Below are 19,295 nucleotides of genomic sequence, written 5' to 3'. Positions count from 1 at the left end.
TGTCAAGAAAAATAGAGATTGCTGTTTTACAGTTCATTTACATTCCAATATGTACAATCTATTTAAACTTGAGAATACATATACACAGTGGGTTTGTACCTGGCCTTGCGCTCCCTGCCAGCCGGCCTGGGCGTGGGCAGCACTCACAACATCAGCGGCTGCTGCCCCAGCCACCCCGCGGAGCAGAGGGGAGATGGCCCGGTCTCCAGCCCCCAAGCCTCGGAGCTCTGCTCCGGCCAGACCAGAGCTGGAAGACTGCCGACAAGGGGATTTCAGCTTGCATTCAGTGAGTTTACAATTCTCACCACCTGCCCCATCTTACTGCCGAGCTGAGCTGAGAAATAGTGGGTATCACTGCGAAAGGAAAGGGACTTCAGGCCCCCAGAATAATACATTCTGTCTTCAGCTGCTGGAATGTGCGTATTGAGCTGTGATGGTATAGCTGTCACTTTGAGTTTTGCCCATTTCCTTAGAACCACAGCATTGGCGGCAGAGTCAAGGGACTGGCTAAGAGGCAGGCGCCCGTCTTGCCGGACGACGCTGCCCACGCAGAGCCTGCACAAAGAGGGGCATGCCGTAAGCTGGTGCCCGTGTTCTGCGGCAACCTCCTTGCTGAGCAGGGAGCCCGATGCGGGACTCGATCTAGGGACTCCAGGATCATGACCTGAGCCGAAGGCAGTCACTTAACCAACTGAGCCACCCAGGCGCCCTTGATAGGTATTTTTTTTAAAAAAAGCTTCCCAAACTTTTCTGAATCCCCTATTCTCTGATGAACGGCAAGTTGCAGTCAGTATGCTAATCCTTCTAAAAAAAAAGATGTATTAACTTTTCATTTGGGGCGAAATACTTCAGCTGAAAGACCTAAAGTGACTCAGTTATGATTCTTTGTCACAGAAAACACAGAAGCTCTTTGCACTACTGTCAAAGTGGACTACAAAACAAACCACCCCGAACAACAACCACAACAACAAAACAGCCGTTACTGTAAGGAAGCTTATGTTGGATCTGTGACTTACCCGAGGTGGAGAAAGCCAGAGAAACTCCGCCTTCCAGAGTCTCTGTTCCTGGCTTGGAACCCTCGAGGATTTCCCAGCCAGAAAATACATTCTTGCTTTCTCCCTGAACATATATCATCATTTTCTAAACAGAATGCTGAATGGCTGGCTTTCCTCGGACTCTGACAGGCCCTGACCCGGAAATGTAAACTGCAAAGAAAAATAAGCCCTGTCTTGCAGGTGCACCCCATCCTCGAACCAGCCTGCTCATCTCAAGCCATGCTGCTGCTGTCCCGAGCTCCAGGGCAAACCTGGGACGCGTGTGTCATCTTCGGCCCTCGGCAGCCTTCGGTCACTCGGAGACAAGCACGCAGACCGGGAAAGGCTTCCCCTGCACGTCGTCAGACTTGCTTCTCAGACTCCCTGGGCTGACAAGTCCAGGCTAGGGCTGCCCACGCGTGAGGTCTGCGAGAGGCCAGGCTCGCCGGGAAGCCGTGCGCGGACAGAAGACGGCCGCACGCCGTGTGCAGGTGCACCGGGCCACCACGCCCCCTCCCATCCTGCAGCCCGGGGACCGGCTTCAGGGGCTGGTTAGCCTCTGTGCCTCAGATGGGTTTGTGTTTGCCTCCAATTCAGCAGGACTCCCACGAATAAGCCTCCCAGGGCATCTGCTTTCTGTCAACCACAAGCACACCTCAGGACCAGAAGGTTCAGACGAGGTTCTAGATTCTGGCCGCCAAGCGGCCGAGCAGGGTGTAGGCTCAGCACAGGCATCCGGCCCGGCTCTAGCTGCAGGAGCTGGGTGTGGTCGCTGCCACCGCAGGCCCGACGGAGCAGTGCGGAGGCGACTGTGCAAAGAAGGACAGCCACCGGCCCACCTCCTGCCTGGCCAAATCTCCAGCTGCCCCGGGGCCACGCTCCTGTTCCCCGACGGCTCAAAAGATGGTGGAATAGAGACGCAGAAACCAAGCAGCCAGCCACATCCCGGCAGGTCTGTGCTACCCAGCGGCAAGGTGCCTGGGACTCGCTCGACCATCAGAAGCTTGTCCTTGTTTTTCTCAACGACTTGTTTCAGCTTCCTATCACCGACTTAGAGCAAGGAGAAAGTTTCTGCACCACAGCTCTTACCTGGTGGGCCTGTCTGGAATGCAGAGCTTCCAACCTGGCGGAAGGAAGTGCTCCCTAGACCAGCGTGTGAAGCGGTCCTGCCAACAGACCCCCTGACTACAGAAACACCTCTTTGCAGAAGTCTCCGTACACACACACACACACACACACGTACACACACACACGTACACACATTCAAGTGGGGCGGTTCCCTCCTGGGTACGTAGAAGGCCCCAGACACACCAGTGCGGCTCAGACACACCTCAGAGGGACCCAGTTCTCTCCCATCTCATTCCCAACATCTTCCAACTTGTCAGCTGCCTCTCTTCCCTTCCCAATCCAGACCCCTGAGGGGACAATGCAGGTCCTTCCCTGCCAGTGACAGATGGCTGCCTTCCAGACCCTCAATCCTCCCAGCCCACTGGGCACCTGCCTGAAGCCTCCTGGCCCAGGCCCACTGAGAGGGCCCTGCTTTCTGAGCCCGGGGAGGCTTCTGCATCCCCACCGACGCACTCTCAGGAGATCAGCGAGGCCCCCATGATGTTTGTGACCCAGAAACAGCTATCGTGCTGGCTCTTCTTCTCACCCCGTTCTCTGGAGACCAGATTCAAGCAAGGCAAGAGTCTGCCTTTTTCTGTGCACAAGCTCCTCTTGGAAAGAATTCAATTTTTTCCCTGCTTTGAGAAGAAAATCAGTCTATAGTCCTGGGTTATTTTCTGCTATGAGTTTCAATAAAATTACAAACAGGGTAAATGACTTGGGGAATTTGGGTTACACTCTGATTACATCCACAGGGTGGTCCGTACTCCCTTCAGCACTGACAGCAAGGTCCCCGCTCCTGCTGACACTTCCGGGAGACTGTCCTGGGAGCAGTCACCGCACCGGGTTTGCCAAATTTGACTCGACATCACACAGTCCACGCTCTTCTTTTCCCCATGCCACTGCGGTAGTAAGATGGCGGCACACTAGGATGAAGGGGAGTCCGTGCGTAAGGAATGGACAGAGCTCAAGCTGAGACAACAGAGCCCGACACCCCCTCGGGAGGACATGACCCTGCTGCTTGGAAAGCCAGAATTCAACCAGGCAAGCGTTTGGGCATCGTGTCTCCCTTAATACAGAAGCCTGGCTTCCAGCAGCACTGACCAGCCTGTCTTCGTGTTTAGCAAACCCAGCACCAACCCCCTTGGGCCTCAGCTGGCCCGCCCTGTGCTCTCCAAGCAGGGATGCCCACCCTATTCTCTAGCAGGAAGGAGTGGTTCACATGGTCTCAACCGAAAGTGCACAAGTCTCCCCCAACAAAATGGAAAATTCGCTGGACTTGAGGAAGACTATTGTGGTGGCCCCAGACCCAGGGGGCCCTGAGTTGGGAAAGGGACGCTGCCTTCGCTCACAGTGCTGACACGCTTTAACCCTGCTTGCCAGCAGCTCTCCCGAGGGTGGGGACTGGGGCTTCCAGCTGAGTGACTTGGCCCCACACCCCCCCTGCCTAGAAGACAGTCAGTACAGGGCACTCCCAGCTGCGCCGGCAGGATCCTTCTCCAAATCCTGGCAAAGCGGCTCGAACCACATCACAGCAGCAAAAACACGTCTGCCTCCACGTGCAGTGGCCCTTCTGCTGTCACTTTTACAAAGTGTGACACATCTTCTCCGTTCACCTACTTTTAACTCTGAGATGCCAGAGGCCCAAGCAGAGTTGTGGCAGGCACAGGTCGTCCCTGGGGGCGACAGGCAGCTCCAGAGCAATTCCCGGAGGCATTGCTTCTAGTCAGTAAACAAGGACACACTGAGGACATCTGAGATGATCCGAGGAACTGTCACTGCCCATGGACAACCCCCACCCTGGATGCAGCCGGGACCTCCAGATGCAGGAAGATGCCTACTTCCTACACCACTTACAACACAACTTGGTAGAAGGAGGTCATCAGGAAAAAAAAAAAAAAAACCACAGAGAAAATGGACATTTTTTTTCCTGCCACAAAAAGCTCAGGCTAAATCAAAACAGGTCTTCTCAAAACTTTGTTTTTCCGAGTCACTAAAAAAGAACCAAAATGTTTCCTTTTGTCCAAGATATTAAATAACCTAGAATTTCTTCAAAGTATAGCTAGTTTTTTCATTAACTCCCTTTCTAAAACTTCAAATACTACAACCTTTAATATTTTAGTGTCATTTTTTTATTCTTCGCTATGACAGAGCAATCACCATGCAATTATTAAAAACAGTTTAGAAAAGCGAAGGTTCTCTGGCAAAATCCATAAATGTAAGGGGACCACAGGTCACTGAAATTGGGGGGAGATGTACCATAGCTGCCACCTCGGGAATTTTGTGTGTTTTAACCTAAAGAGACTTGCATTTTTTCATTATTTATGGCTACTCAGATAGCCACAGCATATAAATTCACATTGTAAATGTATTTTCTTTTCCTTCAGGGGAATTTTACGGGATAGAACGGACTCAGGTGGAGCCCTTAAGTAAAGTAGCTGTATCTAAATTCTTAGTATTCCTCCCTCTTGAATGTTTAATCACTGAGAATTAAAATTTGTATAACTCATCTGGACCTTAGCATCCAAGACAAGAAGATGGAATGGATGCCTTTCTCAGGGACCCCAAAGGTGAAAGCCCAACACAGCCTTAAAGAGGAGTACTCAGGAGGGCTGCAGGGGTTTTCAAAGAAGCCCTCGGAGCCCCAGACAGGTGGAATCCAAATTGTTTCTCATCCCTCTCTCAGCCACTTACACAAGGCCACAAAGGACTCTGGGGCAGAAATGAACCAAATAAAACAATGTAGGCTGGCATGTTCTAGCTTCCCTAGATAAGGACCAGCAGTCCTACCATCAACAAGACAAAAACAGGACTGGGGGAAGAGGCTTCCACCTCTGCCCTCCCCCCTGCACCAAGGCTCCGTCCTTCTGAAGGGGCCACAACAGCCAAGCTGCAAATGCCCCTCTACATTGGGGCGGGGGCGGGGGGGGGGCTTCCTCCTGCTCTGAACCACTGGGTTGTGGGGAGCTGAAATCTCACAAAAGCACTTTTGTGTAGCTTCACTTCCCGTTACTATCACACTGCCAAAACTTACAGCAACAACACAGTGAAAGCGTGTAAAAGCCAACACAGACTTGATAGCTAAGCGCAAGCACATGTTGGCCCATTCTGAGCACACCATTTGGAGAGGGTTGCGCCTACCTGGCAGACAAGCCTGAGTCTTCTGCAGAAGCCCGCTCGCCCGCCCCGAGACGCCTCCCCGCCTCTTTCAAAGCCCTACGAGCCTCTTTCCCAGCTCCTTAGCAAAACCTCCTGGCAGGTCTCTAGGAAAAGGCACAGCTGCCCGCCTTCCCCCATTCCCAGCCACTGCACTAAGCCTCCTCCTCAGCACCCCCCACGGCACCGCCACCACGTTGAACTGCCCAGCCTAGGAGCTTCAGAACCTGACGCGTGCCATCCCCCCCAAGTTCATATCAGTTCAGACTGGCAGTTTATAATCTCTCCTCCATTTCACTCCCCCCCCCAAAGAAAAACATTTTTTCCCACATTCTAGATCATCCCCAATTGGAACTGACTTTTTTAAAAGGGTAGTGCTGACCTTTGCAAAGATCTGGGTAGCTCCACCATGAATTCTTTAGGACAAATGTTCCCTTTCAAAATTGAAGGGGCACGTTAGATTTTTTTAAATTAAAGAATAAACATGCCTTTTTGCAGCGGTTCCTTCCCAGAGTAAATGCAACACAAACCTTGGGAAAGGGCATGACAGCCGTTCTGTCCATTCCAGGTGCAACACCAGGCACTCAGCCACCCAGCCGGGCGTTCCCCCACACTCAGCCACAGACAAAAACGGGTGAGATAAAACTCCAGTACCCCCATTAATTCATCCATTCTGGAACCCCCAATTCCCTAACCCATTTCTACCCCATTTAGTGCCTGTTATTGTAACGTTAACACAAACAGCCTCCTCTCTCCAAAAGGGGGCGGTGGGTGCGATGGTGCGTTTGCAGAGTGAGTACGCATTCGGTAGCGTCAGGTCGTCTCTTGCCAGGGCTTTGGGTGCTGCCCAAGGTAAATGTGTGCATGAGTGAACGAGTGTGTGCGTGTGAGTGCTGGTGTGAGTGTGAACGTGCGCTCGCCCTCCACCGTGCGGGCCCGGGGCCAGTGTCCGATGCGCACCCACGCTCGGCGGCAGACCCCGGCCGCAGCTGCTCTTCAGCAGGGGGTCCTGGGTGGCGCGGCCGCCCCCTCCCCGGGCCCGCAGGCTACCTGCAGCCGCACGCCTCCACCACCATGTCCTCGTACTGCTTGTAGACCACGTTGTTGGCCGCGTCGATGTAGAGGATGCTGATGGGGCTGAGGCGCGCCGGCACGCAGCAGGAGGCCGGCGCCGCGTCGGGCGCCATGGAGTTGAGCAGCGTCTGAATGATGGCGTGGTTGGTGGGCTCAAGGTGCGAGCGCAGCGGGAAGTCGCAAACGCCCTCGCAGTGGTACGCCTCGTAGTCCAGCGGCGCGATGATCCAGTCGTCCCAGCCCAGCTCCTTGAAGTCCACGTGCAGCGGCCTGCGGCTACAGCGGCTCCGGCCCCTTCGCCCGTGGCCCCGGCCCGCGCCCCCGCCGCTGCCCTGCGCCGCTCGCGCCCCGGCCAGCGCCGTCCGCCGCCGCCTGCGACCGCCGATGACCGCCGTCGGCGACCCCGTGCCGGGTCCCGGGTCGGGCGGCGGCTCCGCCGCCAGCGCGGCCCCGAGCGCGCGGGCCTGGGCGCGGATCTCCCGGAAGAGGCTCCCCTTCCTCTGCGTGCGGGAGGAAACGACGAGCAGAGCGCGCTCTTCCGCCGCCGCGCGGCCCCTGCCCGGTGAGCCGAAGCCCAGCAGCCGCAGTGCCAGCGGGCCCCGCGAGGGACCGGCCACTGAGCGCAGCAAGAGGCAGAACGCACGGGTGGCGCGCGGCTCCTGGCGGTGGCGCCGCACGGCGTCTGCCACGTCGAACGCCTCCCAGCGCGCTCCGGCCAGGGGCTGGGCGGCCCGCGAGTGCAGCAAGCGGGGCGCTCGGGCGGCGCCGGGGCACGTAGACAGCAGGAGCAGCGGCGGGGGAGTCGCGCCGCCAGGGCCCAGCTCCGGGGACTCGCGGCGCAGCACGCGCAGCTCGGCTCCCACCACCTCGTCGGTGTCGGGAAGGCTGGACACGTCGAACAGGAAGCTTTGGCCGGTCTCGCCGGGCGATTCGTCTGCAGGAGTCGGGCAGAGACAGAGAAAGAGCGCCGTGAGAGCGGAGAGCGGAGCCCGCACTCCCTCCCGGCCGCGGGGCCTCCAAACTGCAAAGAGCCCCACTGCCCGGGATGCGGGAGCGAGCCCGCGGCAGGCGGCGCCCGCCCGCGGGTCCCGGCCCGGCCAGAAAGCTGCCAGCCTGGCCCAGAGTAAAGGGAGCCTTCGCCCTGACTATTGATTATCGGGACCGGGGCTTCGGTTCATCGAGCCAAAGTTCTGCCACCGCGACAGCCCACGGGCATTCACTGACCGCCGAGCCCCGGGGCCAGGACCACACCCCTACACCCGATGACACTACAGTTCTGCTGCCTGACCCAGAGCCACGGGTTTGCGGGGCCTAGATCGGAAGCCAGACTTTCGGGCGGGTGGCGGGGCGAAGGCCGGGTGGGCGCCTCAGAAGTCCTGAGCCTCTTCCAGGGTCCGGAGGCCAGGCCGAGGTCCCGCGCTGGGCCGGGACTGCTCATTATTGCCCTGCTGAGGCCACGAAGTCCCGGCTGTGCGAAAACGGAAAATTCGTGCCCCCTGAAAACTTTGCTCCTTGCGCTACCTCTCTTCCCCAGCTCAGCCTGGACATTCCTGCTGGCCACCATCTCCCGTGCAGTCTGGGCCTTGCGTGCGAGTCGTCCAGAGGGGAACGCGTCAGCGGGGCTGCAGACCCTCTGGCGCATCCAGCCTCCCGGCTATGCTGAAGGGGAACTAAGGCCCAGATAGGGAGGGGCCCCGGCTCGGCCCAAGGTCTCCTAGCGGTGAGCGCTGCTGCTGGCGATAGGAGACCCCTGGTTTAGCCTCTCCCTGCTTTCCGCGACCTCCGCTGGAGGAGGGAAGGCGGCAGAGGAGGGCAAGGAAGCTTCTCTGAAGGGTTGGGGGCAGCCCCGGACTGCCTGCCTTGCCGCACTGAGGTCAGCGGCTCAAGGACGTCTCGCCTCCAGGACCCACCGATCCTTTGGCATATTCTTTCCCTCCGTTATGCCTGCTCTCTCAGAGTTTGGGGGTTTTATTTCTGGTCGTGGGCACTTTTTTTCTATTGGGGCTCAGGAAAAAAAAGTTGAAATTCCACCGAGCAGCAGATAAGGAGCTCCCTTTGAAGAGGGTCATATGGTTTCGTTTTGCCCCAAACTCGGAGAGACTGTGCAGACTGCCCCACCACTGGAGATTTGCTCACCCACCACTGCCGCCGCCGGCCCTCACCTCCTGAGGTCCGAAGTCTGGGCTCTGCCGGTGGCTTCTGGGGGCCTCAGGTAGCCCTGCTCCAAGTTGAACCACAGAGTGGAGAGAGAGGGAGGCCCAAAGTGCTCCGCAAGTGCGGCCTCCTCCCTGCCACTGCTTTCCCCCAGGGCTCCCTGGAGCACTTTTCCTGAGCTTCCCCTGCAGCATCTCTCCGCTCCAGGGTGCAGCCCCCGCAGGCCCTCCTTCCAGAAGGAGGAAGGAAAGGTGCCCTCAGAGCCTTGCCAGCCAAGCAGAGCTCCACAGGAAAGGTTTAGCTCAGGTTGAAGCTATCAGTAGGCCTGACTCTACCTAAGAAAGAGCAGCTGGTGCCTCTGCAGCTCAGAGTCCTGCACACCCATCTGTCCTCTATCCCGTGCGCCCACACAGCAGCCTCAGGGCTGGGGCCTTCCCTGGCCCTGTACACCAGGACTCAGGCTTGGTAGGAGTACCCCAGCATCCAGTCCCGGGGGCCTTCAGAGAATGCTTGGGACTTCCCACTGCACCGTAGGACCATCTGGGCCCAGGCTGTCCCAGCACCCAAAACAAAGCAGTCTGTGTGTAGGCATCGTGTGTGTCGGAGGAGGTGGGTGATTTGGTTACTGCACCACCTCTACCTCTTTCCCAGGCTAGGGTGTGGGGTGTGCGGCCAGCAGATTCTCCCAGGCTCGGCCTGTCTGCTGCTTCCCTTCCAGCCCTACTCCCCTTTCTTTCCCTCCTGCCTTCCATGCTGGGTCTCTGACTGGATAGAATTAAGGCCAACATTACTTGCATTTCTGCCTGAAATTAGTTAAATTTTCCCTATCTGTCTGCTTTAATGACTTCAATAGAGATTAATAAAATCCAGATGACACACAGCAACCACCACAGTCATACCCACGTCCTACCTTTGAAGGACCCAGGGCAGAGTAAGGTGGGGTGCCTGCTCTCAGCGAGGCCTGCATTCGGGCAGGGGCTCACTGCCCATCCTCTCCTCCTCTGGAGCCTGGAGTTCTCCACCTCTGGCTGTCCTGGGGGGGCCCAGGCACCCGTAGCCCCACGGCTCCACCCTGACACAGAATGCCCAGAGGGGACCTCCGTGTACCTGGTGATGCCACCAGCCTCTCCTGGGGCCATTTACTTCAGCCTGCCTCTTTCCCTCATTCCCCTGAGTTCCCCCCAATTTATGCGGCCCCCAGGAGACTAGAAGCTGCAGAGTTTGCTGCAATGCAACAGCCGCGGCCACCACCACCATCACTGCGCCGTCCCTCTCGGCCCGGGCCCCTTCTTGCTTCCGATCCTGCCGCTCCTCGAGGGGACCCGCCGGCCGGCAGGGCCAGGGCAATCCGGCGGAGGGACGGGCTCAGCCCCGAGAGCTGCCGCGTCTCTCGCCACAGTCCAGAGGGTTCGGGTGCGTGGGCCTCGGCGGAGTTTCCACCACCTGAGGCTGGGGCGTGGGGGGGGCCGCGCCCCGAAGGGTCTGGAGCTGGGGCTCGGGCTCTGGCGGTGGCCTCAGCCTAGGAGCGGACAGGACGGACGGGCGCAGAAGAGGCGTGAGTACCTTGGTTCGCCTGGTCTGCGAAGCCGGTGATTGTGTCCGCGCGGCCGTGGCGGCCAGAGCCCGAGGTGGAGGCGGCGGCTGCCCCGGCGGGAGCCCTCCCGGCCAGGTTCCGGTAAAGCGACATCATGAACTGGTGCGGCACCACCGAGCCGTTCCTGAAGCCGGAGCCGGCGGCCCGGCGCGCGGCGCGGGCTCCGGGAGCCGCGGCGGTCGGGGCAGCGGAGACGCCCGCAGCCGGGGCGAGGGTCCGCCCGCCGCCGCCGCCGCCGCCGCCCCCCGGACTCCCGACCGGCCCTGCCCCCGCCGCTCGCAGCACGGCGGCCGCTTCGAGCCCGTCGCGGGGCCGGCAGGCGCTCAGCAGCCAGAGGCACAGCGCGGCGGCCGCGCTCAGGTCCATGGGCTCCGTGGGCCAGGCGGGCGGGCGGCGCGGGCTCCGTGGCTCCGGGAAGTCCCCCGGCGCCTTTTGAACATAGTGTTTAATAATGGGGGAAGTGTGCGCAGCAAGTCGCGGCCCCCCCTCCTCGCCCACCCCACCCCCGCCCAACGCCCGGAGCAGCGCCCCCTGCTGAACACTGGCGTGGCAGCACCGCGCCCCCCACTCCGGCCTAACGCGGAGTCCGGGACAGGAGCCTCCTCCCGGCGCCGTAGCGCTTCGCCCCCACTCTCGCCTAGCGAGTGTTAACCCGCCGGAGGCTCCCGCCGCAAACCGGAGCCCCGCCTCCCTGCCCCACGGCGCTGCGAGCCCCCGCCGCCCACGCCGCGCCGCAGCCAAACGCGCCCTCCGGAGTTCGAGGCTCCGAGGCACCGCGCGCACCAGCCCAGCCTCGTCCCCACTCCCCTGCGGAGGAGCAGCACCCGCCCCCTGCCCGCTCCGGTTCTGCGAGTGCCCGAGACGCCAGAGGTGGGGCCGCGGAAGGGCTCGGCCCCGCCGGTCACTGCCGGGCCCTCGGGGCCTGGACGCACCGAGAGGCCACCAGGGCGTCCGGAGGCCACCGGGGCGCGCAGGGTTGCCACAAAGGCGCGTTCTTCATCAGCGGTTCGAAGGCTGCCACAGCCTCCAAAGACCGGAGCGCGGGGCCGGAGCGGGGGTGGGGACCCGGAGGGAGGAGAGGGCTAGCGGCTGGAAGGGCAGGCCGGAAAGACAGATGGACGTGGATCGACAGTCGGAAAGTAAAGGTTTGGGCGCAGAACGTGCGCTTAAGCTGGAGCCAACATCTCAAAGGAGCGCGGGAATCGCGGAGGCAGCCCCGGGGTGATGGGGAGACTCCTGCGCGGGAGCGGCGCCCCGAGTTCATTTGTACGTACGTCGAAAGTGATAACCTTCCGCTCTCCTTCTAGGGGGGCCGGTCAACGGAAGCGGGCTACCTGGTATGTTGGGGCGCGGCCAGAAGCCGGGAGGGCGGGCAGCTGAGAGCCCCAGGGTGGTGCCTCCGTACCTCTCTGGCCGCGGTGATGGGTGATGGGTGGAGGGGACGCCCAGCGGCCACGGCGGCGGCACCCCGGAGCGCACTGGGTTAGGGTAGGGAGGTGGTTGACCGGTATTGATCTGTTCAGCTCCACGGCAGCCCGACATAGCCCAGTGCGGGAACATCCAGCGGGTGGACGAGGTCCTGGTAGGCAGAGGGCCTGAGCCAGACAGACCCTCGAAGCAGCGCAGATGCGTTCTTTATCCTTTAAAATTTCATTTACTACTGAACTTGAAATCTAGACGGTCACTTTGAGTGGGTGACCAGCGTCAACACGATACCATAGGACCCAAAGCTGAGGGAGTCCCGAGTCTCTCCCGGTTGTGCCACACTGGCCCTCGGAAGAGGCTCGGCCCAGGGAGCTCCCGGGCGGATTCCAGCCCAGGCTCGGTGTTCCTCTGCACCAGACGCTTGGTCCGGAGCGAACTCCTCAGTCATCGCCATGTGGGCCACCTCAGAGACGCCATGGCCCTCTTCTGGGCACTTTGGTCCACCCATCACCACCGGGGCCGTGTGGGGGCAGGAGAGATCTGGCCAGGGGCCACTCCTCCTGCACCCCAGGCCCATCCGGTGGGCAGAGGAGAAAGAGCTGAGATTAGTGTGGGAAGGTGTGGTTGGGAAGGGCAGTGGGAGGCTGCCACGACAAGGGCTGCATTAACCCAGCCTGCTTTGGGGACTGAGGATGGAGTGCCAGGGACAAGGCTTTGGCCCCAGGTCTCCCTCTCTGGGTAGTGCTGCTACAAAGGGCCCTGCAGAAACCTCCAGAGCGTGTCCCTAGAGACCCCACCCAGGGGTCTCCAGCATTGCCGGTGCTGGGGCCCTGCTGTCTTTCTCAGCTCCTTCGCCCTACAGCCACAGGGGAACAGTCTCAACTGATTATGATTTGCACAAACACCCTGGAACCCTGGGCTGAGGTCAGTAGTGCAAGTTCTAGTCCTGGCTTTGACCTCGTAATAGCAAGGAGAGAATGGAAAGGTGCTGGCACAGACGTGGCATAGCGTGTGCCAAATAAACGTGTGTGGATTATGTGTGATTCCCCTGCCCTGAGGCAGTCCTTGGGCTTAGGAATTAGTACTGGCTTGGAACCCTGCGTTGCTGCTGCCCCAGTGGGAGCAGGGCCACTTAGCTTCTTTGAGACCAAATTCCCTCATCTGTGCAATGGGAGGATTCTCGCCTCGGGGAGTTGGTGTGTGGCCAGGCTAACAGGCTGGCATGGAGGAGGCTCAGTAGCCTTGCCCCTGACCCGCCCTGCACCCGGTCTGTTCTGGGGCCCAAGGGTGATGATGGCCCCAGAGAGAAACAGCTCGTAGGCCCTGGAAAGGCTCTGGAAAAGACTGCCTGCCTGCTGTCTGTGCTTGAGCCAGGACTTAACCACTCTCACCTGTGTTTCTTGTCTGTAAAGTGAGGTCATCATTCATTCCTTCGTCATTTATCCATCCCCCAATTCAGTCTTTCTTTCCAGTAAATACTCACTGCCAGTAGCCTTCTCTGTGTTGCTGGTCCAGCGATGCACAGGTCGGATGCATGGGAAACCAGGGCTGGGGGGCTTTCCGATCAGGAGCAGAGGACACCCTAGAGCTGAGCCCAGAGAAGAGGGGGGCACAGGGCCGCCTGGGCCCCGTCTGGCTCCCTGTCCTTCCCCTGAAATGGTGACAGTAACCCTTTGTTCTCTGAATGCTGGGCTCCATGCCATCTGCTCAGCCTGCCCCGTGTCACTTCATTGCCACCGCTGCTGTCTCCCGTGAGGTAGGGATGGTTATTCCCATTTCGTAGACAAAGACGGTAGAGCTACAGAGAAAGTCAGCACCTTGCGCAGGGTCACCTGCTAAGTGGCAGAGCCTGGATTCACCAGCTGTTTTTGCCCAACCCTTGGCTGCCCACGGGGGAGGCAGGCATGGGAAAGGCTTGGCCTGTAATATCCTCCCCAACCCGGTGAACAGGCAGAGGGCCCTGCCTTTCCTCTCTAGCTCTCTGGAAAATTCTTGGCAGAGAATAAACTCTGTTCCGGTGCAGGTGAAGACCATGAGTGTCACCCTGGGGACTCCTTCGTGCCGCTGCTGCCGGCTAGGAGCTCACAACATCTGCCTTGGAACACATCCTGTCCTCCCGGCTTCTGGGCCACAGAGCTCAGAGCAGGGCGGGCTCGCGGGAGCGTGTGTTCCAACTGCTAAGTTTCCATGATGTGACCTGATAGCCTAGCGGGTCAGGCCCACACACATGGGGCCTGACCTGATCCCTGTCTCTGGATGTCTTGGGGCCCAGGACTAAGTATCTGTCTGCAGTGAAGACGGTGCCCTCCCACAGGAGAGAGAAATGTGAGACCAGCAGTTTCTAGTCCTCCATCCCTGACTCTCCATCCCTGTGAAGCTGAGCAGGTGGCCCTCGGTGGGCGCACAATGCCAGGCTGGACCAGGCATGCTTGGGCCTCCTCTTGGGGGATGGGGGAGCCTTTGGGGCGGTGGGCCGGGCAGGAGGGAGCTTGCACTCCCAGCCTGAAGACCCAGAAGTCATGTTCTTCATGATGCTTTCGAAGGGGGTTTCCTCTGTCCTCTGTGTTGCCCCAGAAGTCACTGGGAAGCTGTGAATGAGGCCCTGAGGCCGGTGCAGGAAGTTACAAGAGGGCTGCAGAAAACTTCTCACTTCCGCTCATCAGTCTGGTGACCACTCCCCGACCCCCCGAAATCCAGACTCCAGCTGTCTCCCCCTCAGAGAGAGGAGGTGAGACTGGCTGCAAGGGGGGAAGAGGGGTAAAAGCAGCCTGGTGGTTGGGGTGGGTGTTCACTGACTGGGGTGGGCAGGAAGGATCCCCACATTCTCACCTCCGGACCCTGCTCGTGGAGAGCACTTCGCTGGTCCTCTGTTCCTTGCAGAAGCTGTGTGCTTTCTCAGAGCACCAGGACTCTGGTTCAGGTCACAGAATCCCAGAACCCAAAGGAACATTTTGAGTTATTTGGGCCAACGTTCCACACCATACCTGAGTGATGACAAATTGTGTACCTGTAGAGATGAGAAGCCCCCTCTCCCACGCACCTTTCTGGGAGTTCTGAGCGTGAGCGAGTTCTCCACACTGCACCTGGGATGGCCACAACAGCTCTCAAAGGGAGGTCACATGTCATCTGGAGCACCAGCCTGGCACCCTGGGTCGACACCCTTTAGGAAGTTACATTTGACCCTTGAACAAGGCAGGGGCCAGGTGTCATCCCCCTACCCCTGCGCAGTCAAAAATCTGAATTTGGCTTCTCGCTCTCTCACAACTTAACTACGAATAGCATACCACGGACCAGGAGCCTTGCTGATAACATAAACCATCAATTTTGGTTATCACACACGTTTTGTATAGAAAAAAGCAAATGTCATTGAGAAAATCGTAAGGAAGAGAAAACACATTTACAGTACTGTCCTGTGTTTATTGAAATAAATCCAGATATAGGTGGACCCATGCAGTTCAAACCCTTGTGGCTCAAGGGTCAGCAGCTGTCCTGGATTCCGCCAGCTAGAGCCACCTAGTAGTGACCTTCAAGCACCAGGAACTGCACCAGCCCCAGATGCATAGGAGCACGGAGGTCCCTCGAAGATGGCCTGCTCCACGGCTTCTGCTGTCCACAAAGAAGCCAAGTCTCTGGGAAAGGAAGCGATCAGTGCTCTGTTCTTTGGCCTTGAACCATCTGGGATGGCGGGTCCCTTCTGTGATCCTGTGCCTTTGCTATCCATGCAGCTCAGCTGGTCTCATCCCACCTGCGCCTCAGGCACCCTGTAGATGAGGCAGATGAGGGCTCAGCCTCTGCCCTGTCCACCAGGCAAGCCAAGCATTATTCTGGAAGGGTTCTGGGTCCCTGCAGCCAAGCAGTATTTTGGAAGGTAAAATAGATGCCCCCTGACTATGACTGGTCGATGCTCCTGAGAGTCTAGAGACCAGAATCCAAATCCAGCCCCTAACCTGGGGCTGCACGTCCCTCAGCCCTTCCTGGCAAATGCACAGTGAGGTTGACAATCAAATGGCCACCGTGGGTCCAGCTGTGAGAGGTGGAGAGCCTGTGAGGGTGGGGCCCACTGCCGGGGACCCAGCCAAGAGCCTTCCTCAGTCTGGACCCACCATGGCCCCTGGCCTTTGCAACTCAAAGCTGGAGAGAGGGTTAGTGGTGAGGAGGCAGGGCCCAGGGTGAGCCTGGGGTTCTGCCCCTGAAGACAGTCTCCCTGGGAGGGTGTGAAGGGAAGATGGTGACCAAGGCCCACAGAGGGAGCCAGTTACCATTGCATCCGGGCCTTCTGGTCTCTGCAGCAGTCCTCTCCCCCGGAAAGACCTGGGCGGAGGCTGCTTGGGTGTGGGAAGATTGCGGCAGGGCTCTGGCTCAGCCCCATGTCTGATGTCCCCGGCTTCTGGCGGCGTCAGGCTCCCAGGAATTTTCCATGCTCAACCCAGGGCTGCCTCTCCCCAGGTTCCCGGGGAACGGCTCGGCATCCACACCGGGTCGACGGCAGCCTGGCCTTGGGACCACCTGCTCAACCTGCCCCCTGGGGCCTGGTGTGCTGAGTGGGGGAGGGGAGGGGACAGAGAAGAAAGGAGTGGGTGGCTTCTTTCCTGGACGTTCCACAGGGGATCTCTCAGAGCTCTTCCTTCCCCTTGGGACAAGGGGTGAAGGGCTGGTGGACACTGCCATCTGCTGGTCACTCATTATAACAGCATCACAGTGTGACCAAACTCCCCCCTCCCCTCAGATTTACAAAGACCAGGACCGCCCTGCCAGTCTGGGGGAAGACTCTGGAGCCCCTGCCCCGGACCACAGGCCTCCACTGAGGTCAGGAAAGAAACTACAGTATGGGGTCATGATAAAAAGCTGGCTTCCAAACCACCTTTGCAGTGCACTAGCTTTGTGACCTTGGTTAAGTTAATGAACCTGCAGTCCTCCATCTCCTCATCTTTAAACGGAGATAGGGATTCCTACCTGTCAGGGTGTGCCAAGGTGTAAAGGGCATAAAGTAGGTAAAGTCCTTACCACAGTGCCTGGCTCAATAAATGGTGGCTTTTATTGTTTTCTGGCCCAGTCTCAGTTTAACCAGTTGGAAGGCTAGTTAATTTAACCTGTACGTCCAGCATCCTCTGTCTGGCCACTGTCTTTGAGATGTTTCCCTTCTGTCAGCTTGTTATCTTTGAATATCAGTAGTCTGAATGTTCTGGAGATTTTCTTGGAGACCTTTGTAGACACATAAGGTTAAAAAAAACCCAAAACTCCTTTTGGAATTAAAAACAGGTACTCTTAGAATATCCAATGATTTGGGGGTGCCTGGGTGGCTCAGTTGGTTAAGCGACTGCCTTCAGCTCAGGTCAGGATCCCAGGGTCCTGAGATCGAGTCCCACATCGGGCTCCCTGCTCCGCGGGAAGCCTGCTTCTCCCTCTCCCACTCCCCCTGCTTGTGTTCCCTCTCTCGCTGTGTCTCTCTCTGTCAAATAAATAAATAAAATCTTAAAAAAAAAAAAGAATATCCAATGATTTGGAATGCCTGGTCCTTTAACCTTGGTCATATAGGAGCCCAGGATTTCTGTTGTAGACACACAATGAATAGGGGACCACACTGTCTTCGTCTGGGAAGACGGGGGCTGGCATGGGTGAGGAGCAGATTTGAGGAGCCAGATGTGTCCCCCAGTCTGGGATGTGAAGCCTCCAAGGATGAGGACACTGGGACCAAAAAGTGTCATGGTTCCCACAGCAGAGTGTCTAGTGGGAGCATCCTGGGGCTGACCTGGGGACCCAGTGTCACCAGGTTGGGTGGCCTCCCTCGGGTCTTCTGGCCCCACGAGGCAAAGGCATCTGTGAGATCCGTCTGCAAGAGACAGTCTCTGAGGCTGCCCTGAAGAGGAAGAAACTGGTTACAAAACTGGGAACTTGGCCCTAGGCCATGGCCACCCCCCACATGCTCCCTGCTTACCTAGGTAGCTGATCCACCTCTAAGTAATACCTTAATTTAGGGCAACACCCCAGCTGGGTTCTGTCCTCCCAGACTTCCTTCCTGGGTTGGATAAAGAGTTGGAAGACTCTAATTAAAATGCTTATCCTGATTGCTGGGGACACAAATCAGAGACTTCGGAAAACATTGGGTGACAGAATCAAAATCCCAAAAGCCACCAGCAAAATCATGGCAAATTAAAAGAACAGTGAGACACCATTTTTTCTTTACTTCTCAGGTTAGTAAAACCACAGAAGATAAAACCTGTTACTGGTGAGCAGTGGACAAGCGGGCATTCTGTAGATCCTTGGCAGGAACGTAAGTTCATAGGTTTTCCAAGAGCAATGTGACAGCATCGACATTTGAAAGAAGGAAATGCTTTGACTCAGCACTTTCATAGGAATTTAAGTTGTCATGGGTATACTCACACAAGTAAAGATAAATACACAAGCATTTTTAATATTGAGGAAATCGCGAAAACTGGAAATTACCAAAATGGCTTTTAATAGGGTCATAATAAAATAAATTATGATACACCCTCACATGGATTGCTCTTCCCCCATTATAAGACTGAGTTAGATTTCGGCGTGTGGCATGGAAAGATGCCTGCAATATATGATACTGAAATGCTAGGTGGCGAGAGTAGAGGAAGAGGAAGGAGCCTCCATCCACACAAAAGGTTCAGGCTGCACTGATGGATGTGTGTCTGTCCACCTGTCAGTCACCATCCCACCCAAGCTCTGTACCCCAGCCCTCTTCTCTCCTCGGGGATCTCTCTTACTTCTTTCTCCTCCATCTAAAAACAGATGCACATTGTTTACATCATAAAACAATAAATCGGCCTCGGAGAGCTTCATTATTAGATATCAGTATAAAGGAATTCCCTTGTAGCACAGACTGCTAAGCTGAACTGACAGATCAAGGCAATAGAATAGGGAGTCCAGATCACAATGTTTGCAAATAATAGCGTTTGTGAGTATTTAGAATACAACATAGTGACAATTCTAGTGGAAGAAAGGACAAATTGTTCAAAAAAACTTACCAGTGAATGGTACTGGATACTTAACTAAGTATTTGGGGGGGGAATGACCCTTATCTCATGACATAAACCAAAATGAATTCCCAGTGACTCAAAGAATTGGTTGTGGAAAATATATCTGGAGAAAATTTGTGACTATTTATATAGTCTGGGGTAAGGAATACTTCTCTAAGTATAATTTCATTGTAAAAACCACCAAGAGGAGTGTCCAGGGTGGGAACTACATAAAAATCTTAAAACCTGCATGTGAAAAATGCAAAAAACAGAACTGACCTTCGGAAAATTATCCAACTCGACATCGCCAATCATGAGAGACGCTGGCATCCCGTGCCCCGACTGACCACCTGCATGGAACCCTGAGAAATCACTAGACAAATACCAGCCAAGAAGCAGTCTGCACAACTGGTGTGGATGCCCCACAGATGTCAGCATCAGGAAGACAGGAAAGCCTGGGCACCGTAGAATGAAGGAGACTAAATGCACACGAGGGCATGGCCCTTAATTCGATTCTTGCTTGAAGAGGAGGACAGGGGAGCAGTTGTGAAGAAAAGCCATTATTGGGACAAGTGGACACACTGGAATATGATCGTATGTTAGGTAAGAGTAATGCGTCCCCAGGGCGCCTGGGTGGCTCAGTTGGTTGAGCGACTGCCTTCGGCTCAGGTCATGATCCTGGAGTCCCGGGATCGAGTCCCGCATTGGGCTCCCTGCTCGGCAGGGAGTCTGCTTCTCCCTCTGACCCTCCTCCCTCTCATGCTC

The 19,295-nt window shown here is 57.1% G+C and overlaps 1 protein-coding gene across 1 annotated transcript; it reads right to left on the bottom strand.

The window, feature by feature from the left end:
- Positions 1–6,343: 6,343 nt before the first annotated feature.
- Positions 6,344–10,485, bottom strand: GDF7 (growth differentiation factor 7). Its single transcript, XM_035000445.1, has 2 exons — positions 10,089–10,485; positions 6,344–7,305 (listed from the first exon to the last, which is right to left on the bottom strand). The coding sequence occupies exons 1-2, from the start codon at positions 10,483–10,485 to the stop codon at positions 6,344–6,346; spliced, it is 1,359 nt and encodes a 452-aa protein (XP_034856336.1).
- Between the last annotated feature and the right edge of the window lie 8,810 nt (positions 10,486–19,295).

The sequence above is a fragment of the Mirounga leonina genome, unplaced genomic scaffold (genome assembly GCF_011800145.1).
Source record: "Mirounga leonina isolate KUSES-001 unplaced genomic scaffold, KU_Mleo_1.0 Mir_125, whole genome shotgun sequence".
Taxonomy (NCBI): Eukaryota; Metazoa; Chordata; class Mammalia; order Carnivora; family Phocidae; genus Mirounga; species Mirounga leonina.
Note: the sequence above shows the minus strand (reverse complement) of the source record. Positions and strands in the feature narration are given on the sequence as shown.

Excerpts from the sequence above, each read along its gene's own strand:
- GDF7 (XM_035000445.1), bottom strand. The coding sequence starts at position 10,485 with ATGGACCTGAGCGCGGCCGCCGCGCTGTGCCTCTGGCTGCTGAGCGCC. Across the intron at positions 7,306-10,088 it reads CGCAGACCAGGCGAACCAAG|ACGAATCGCCCGGCGAGACC; the intron begins GTACTCACGCCT and ends CGACTCCTGCAG.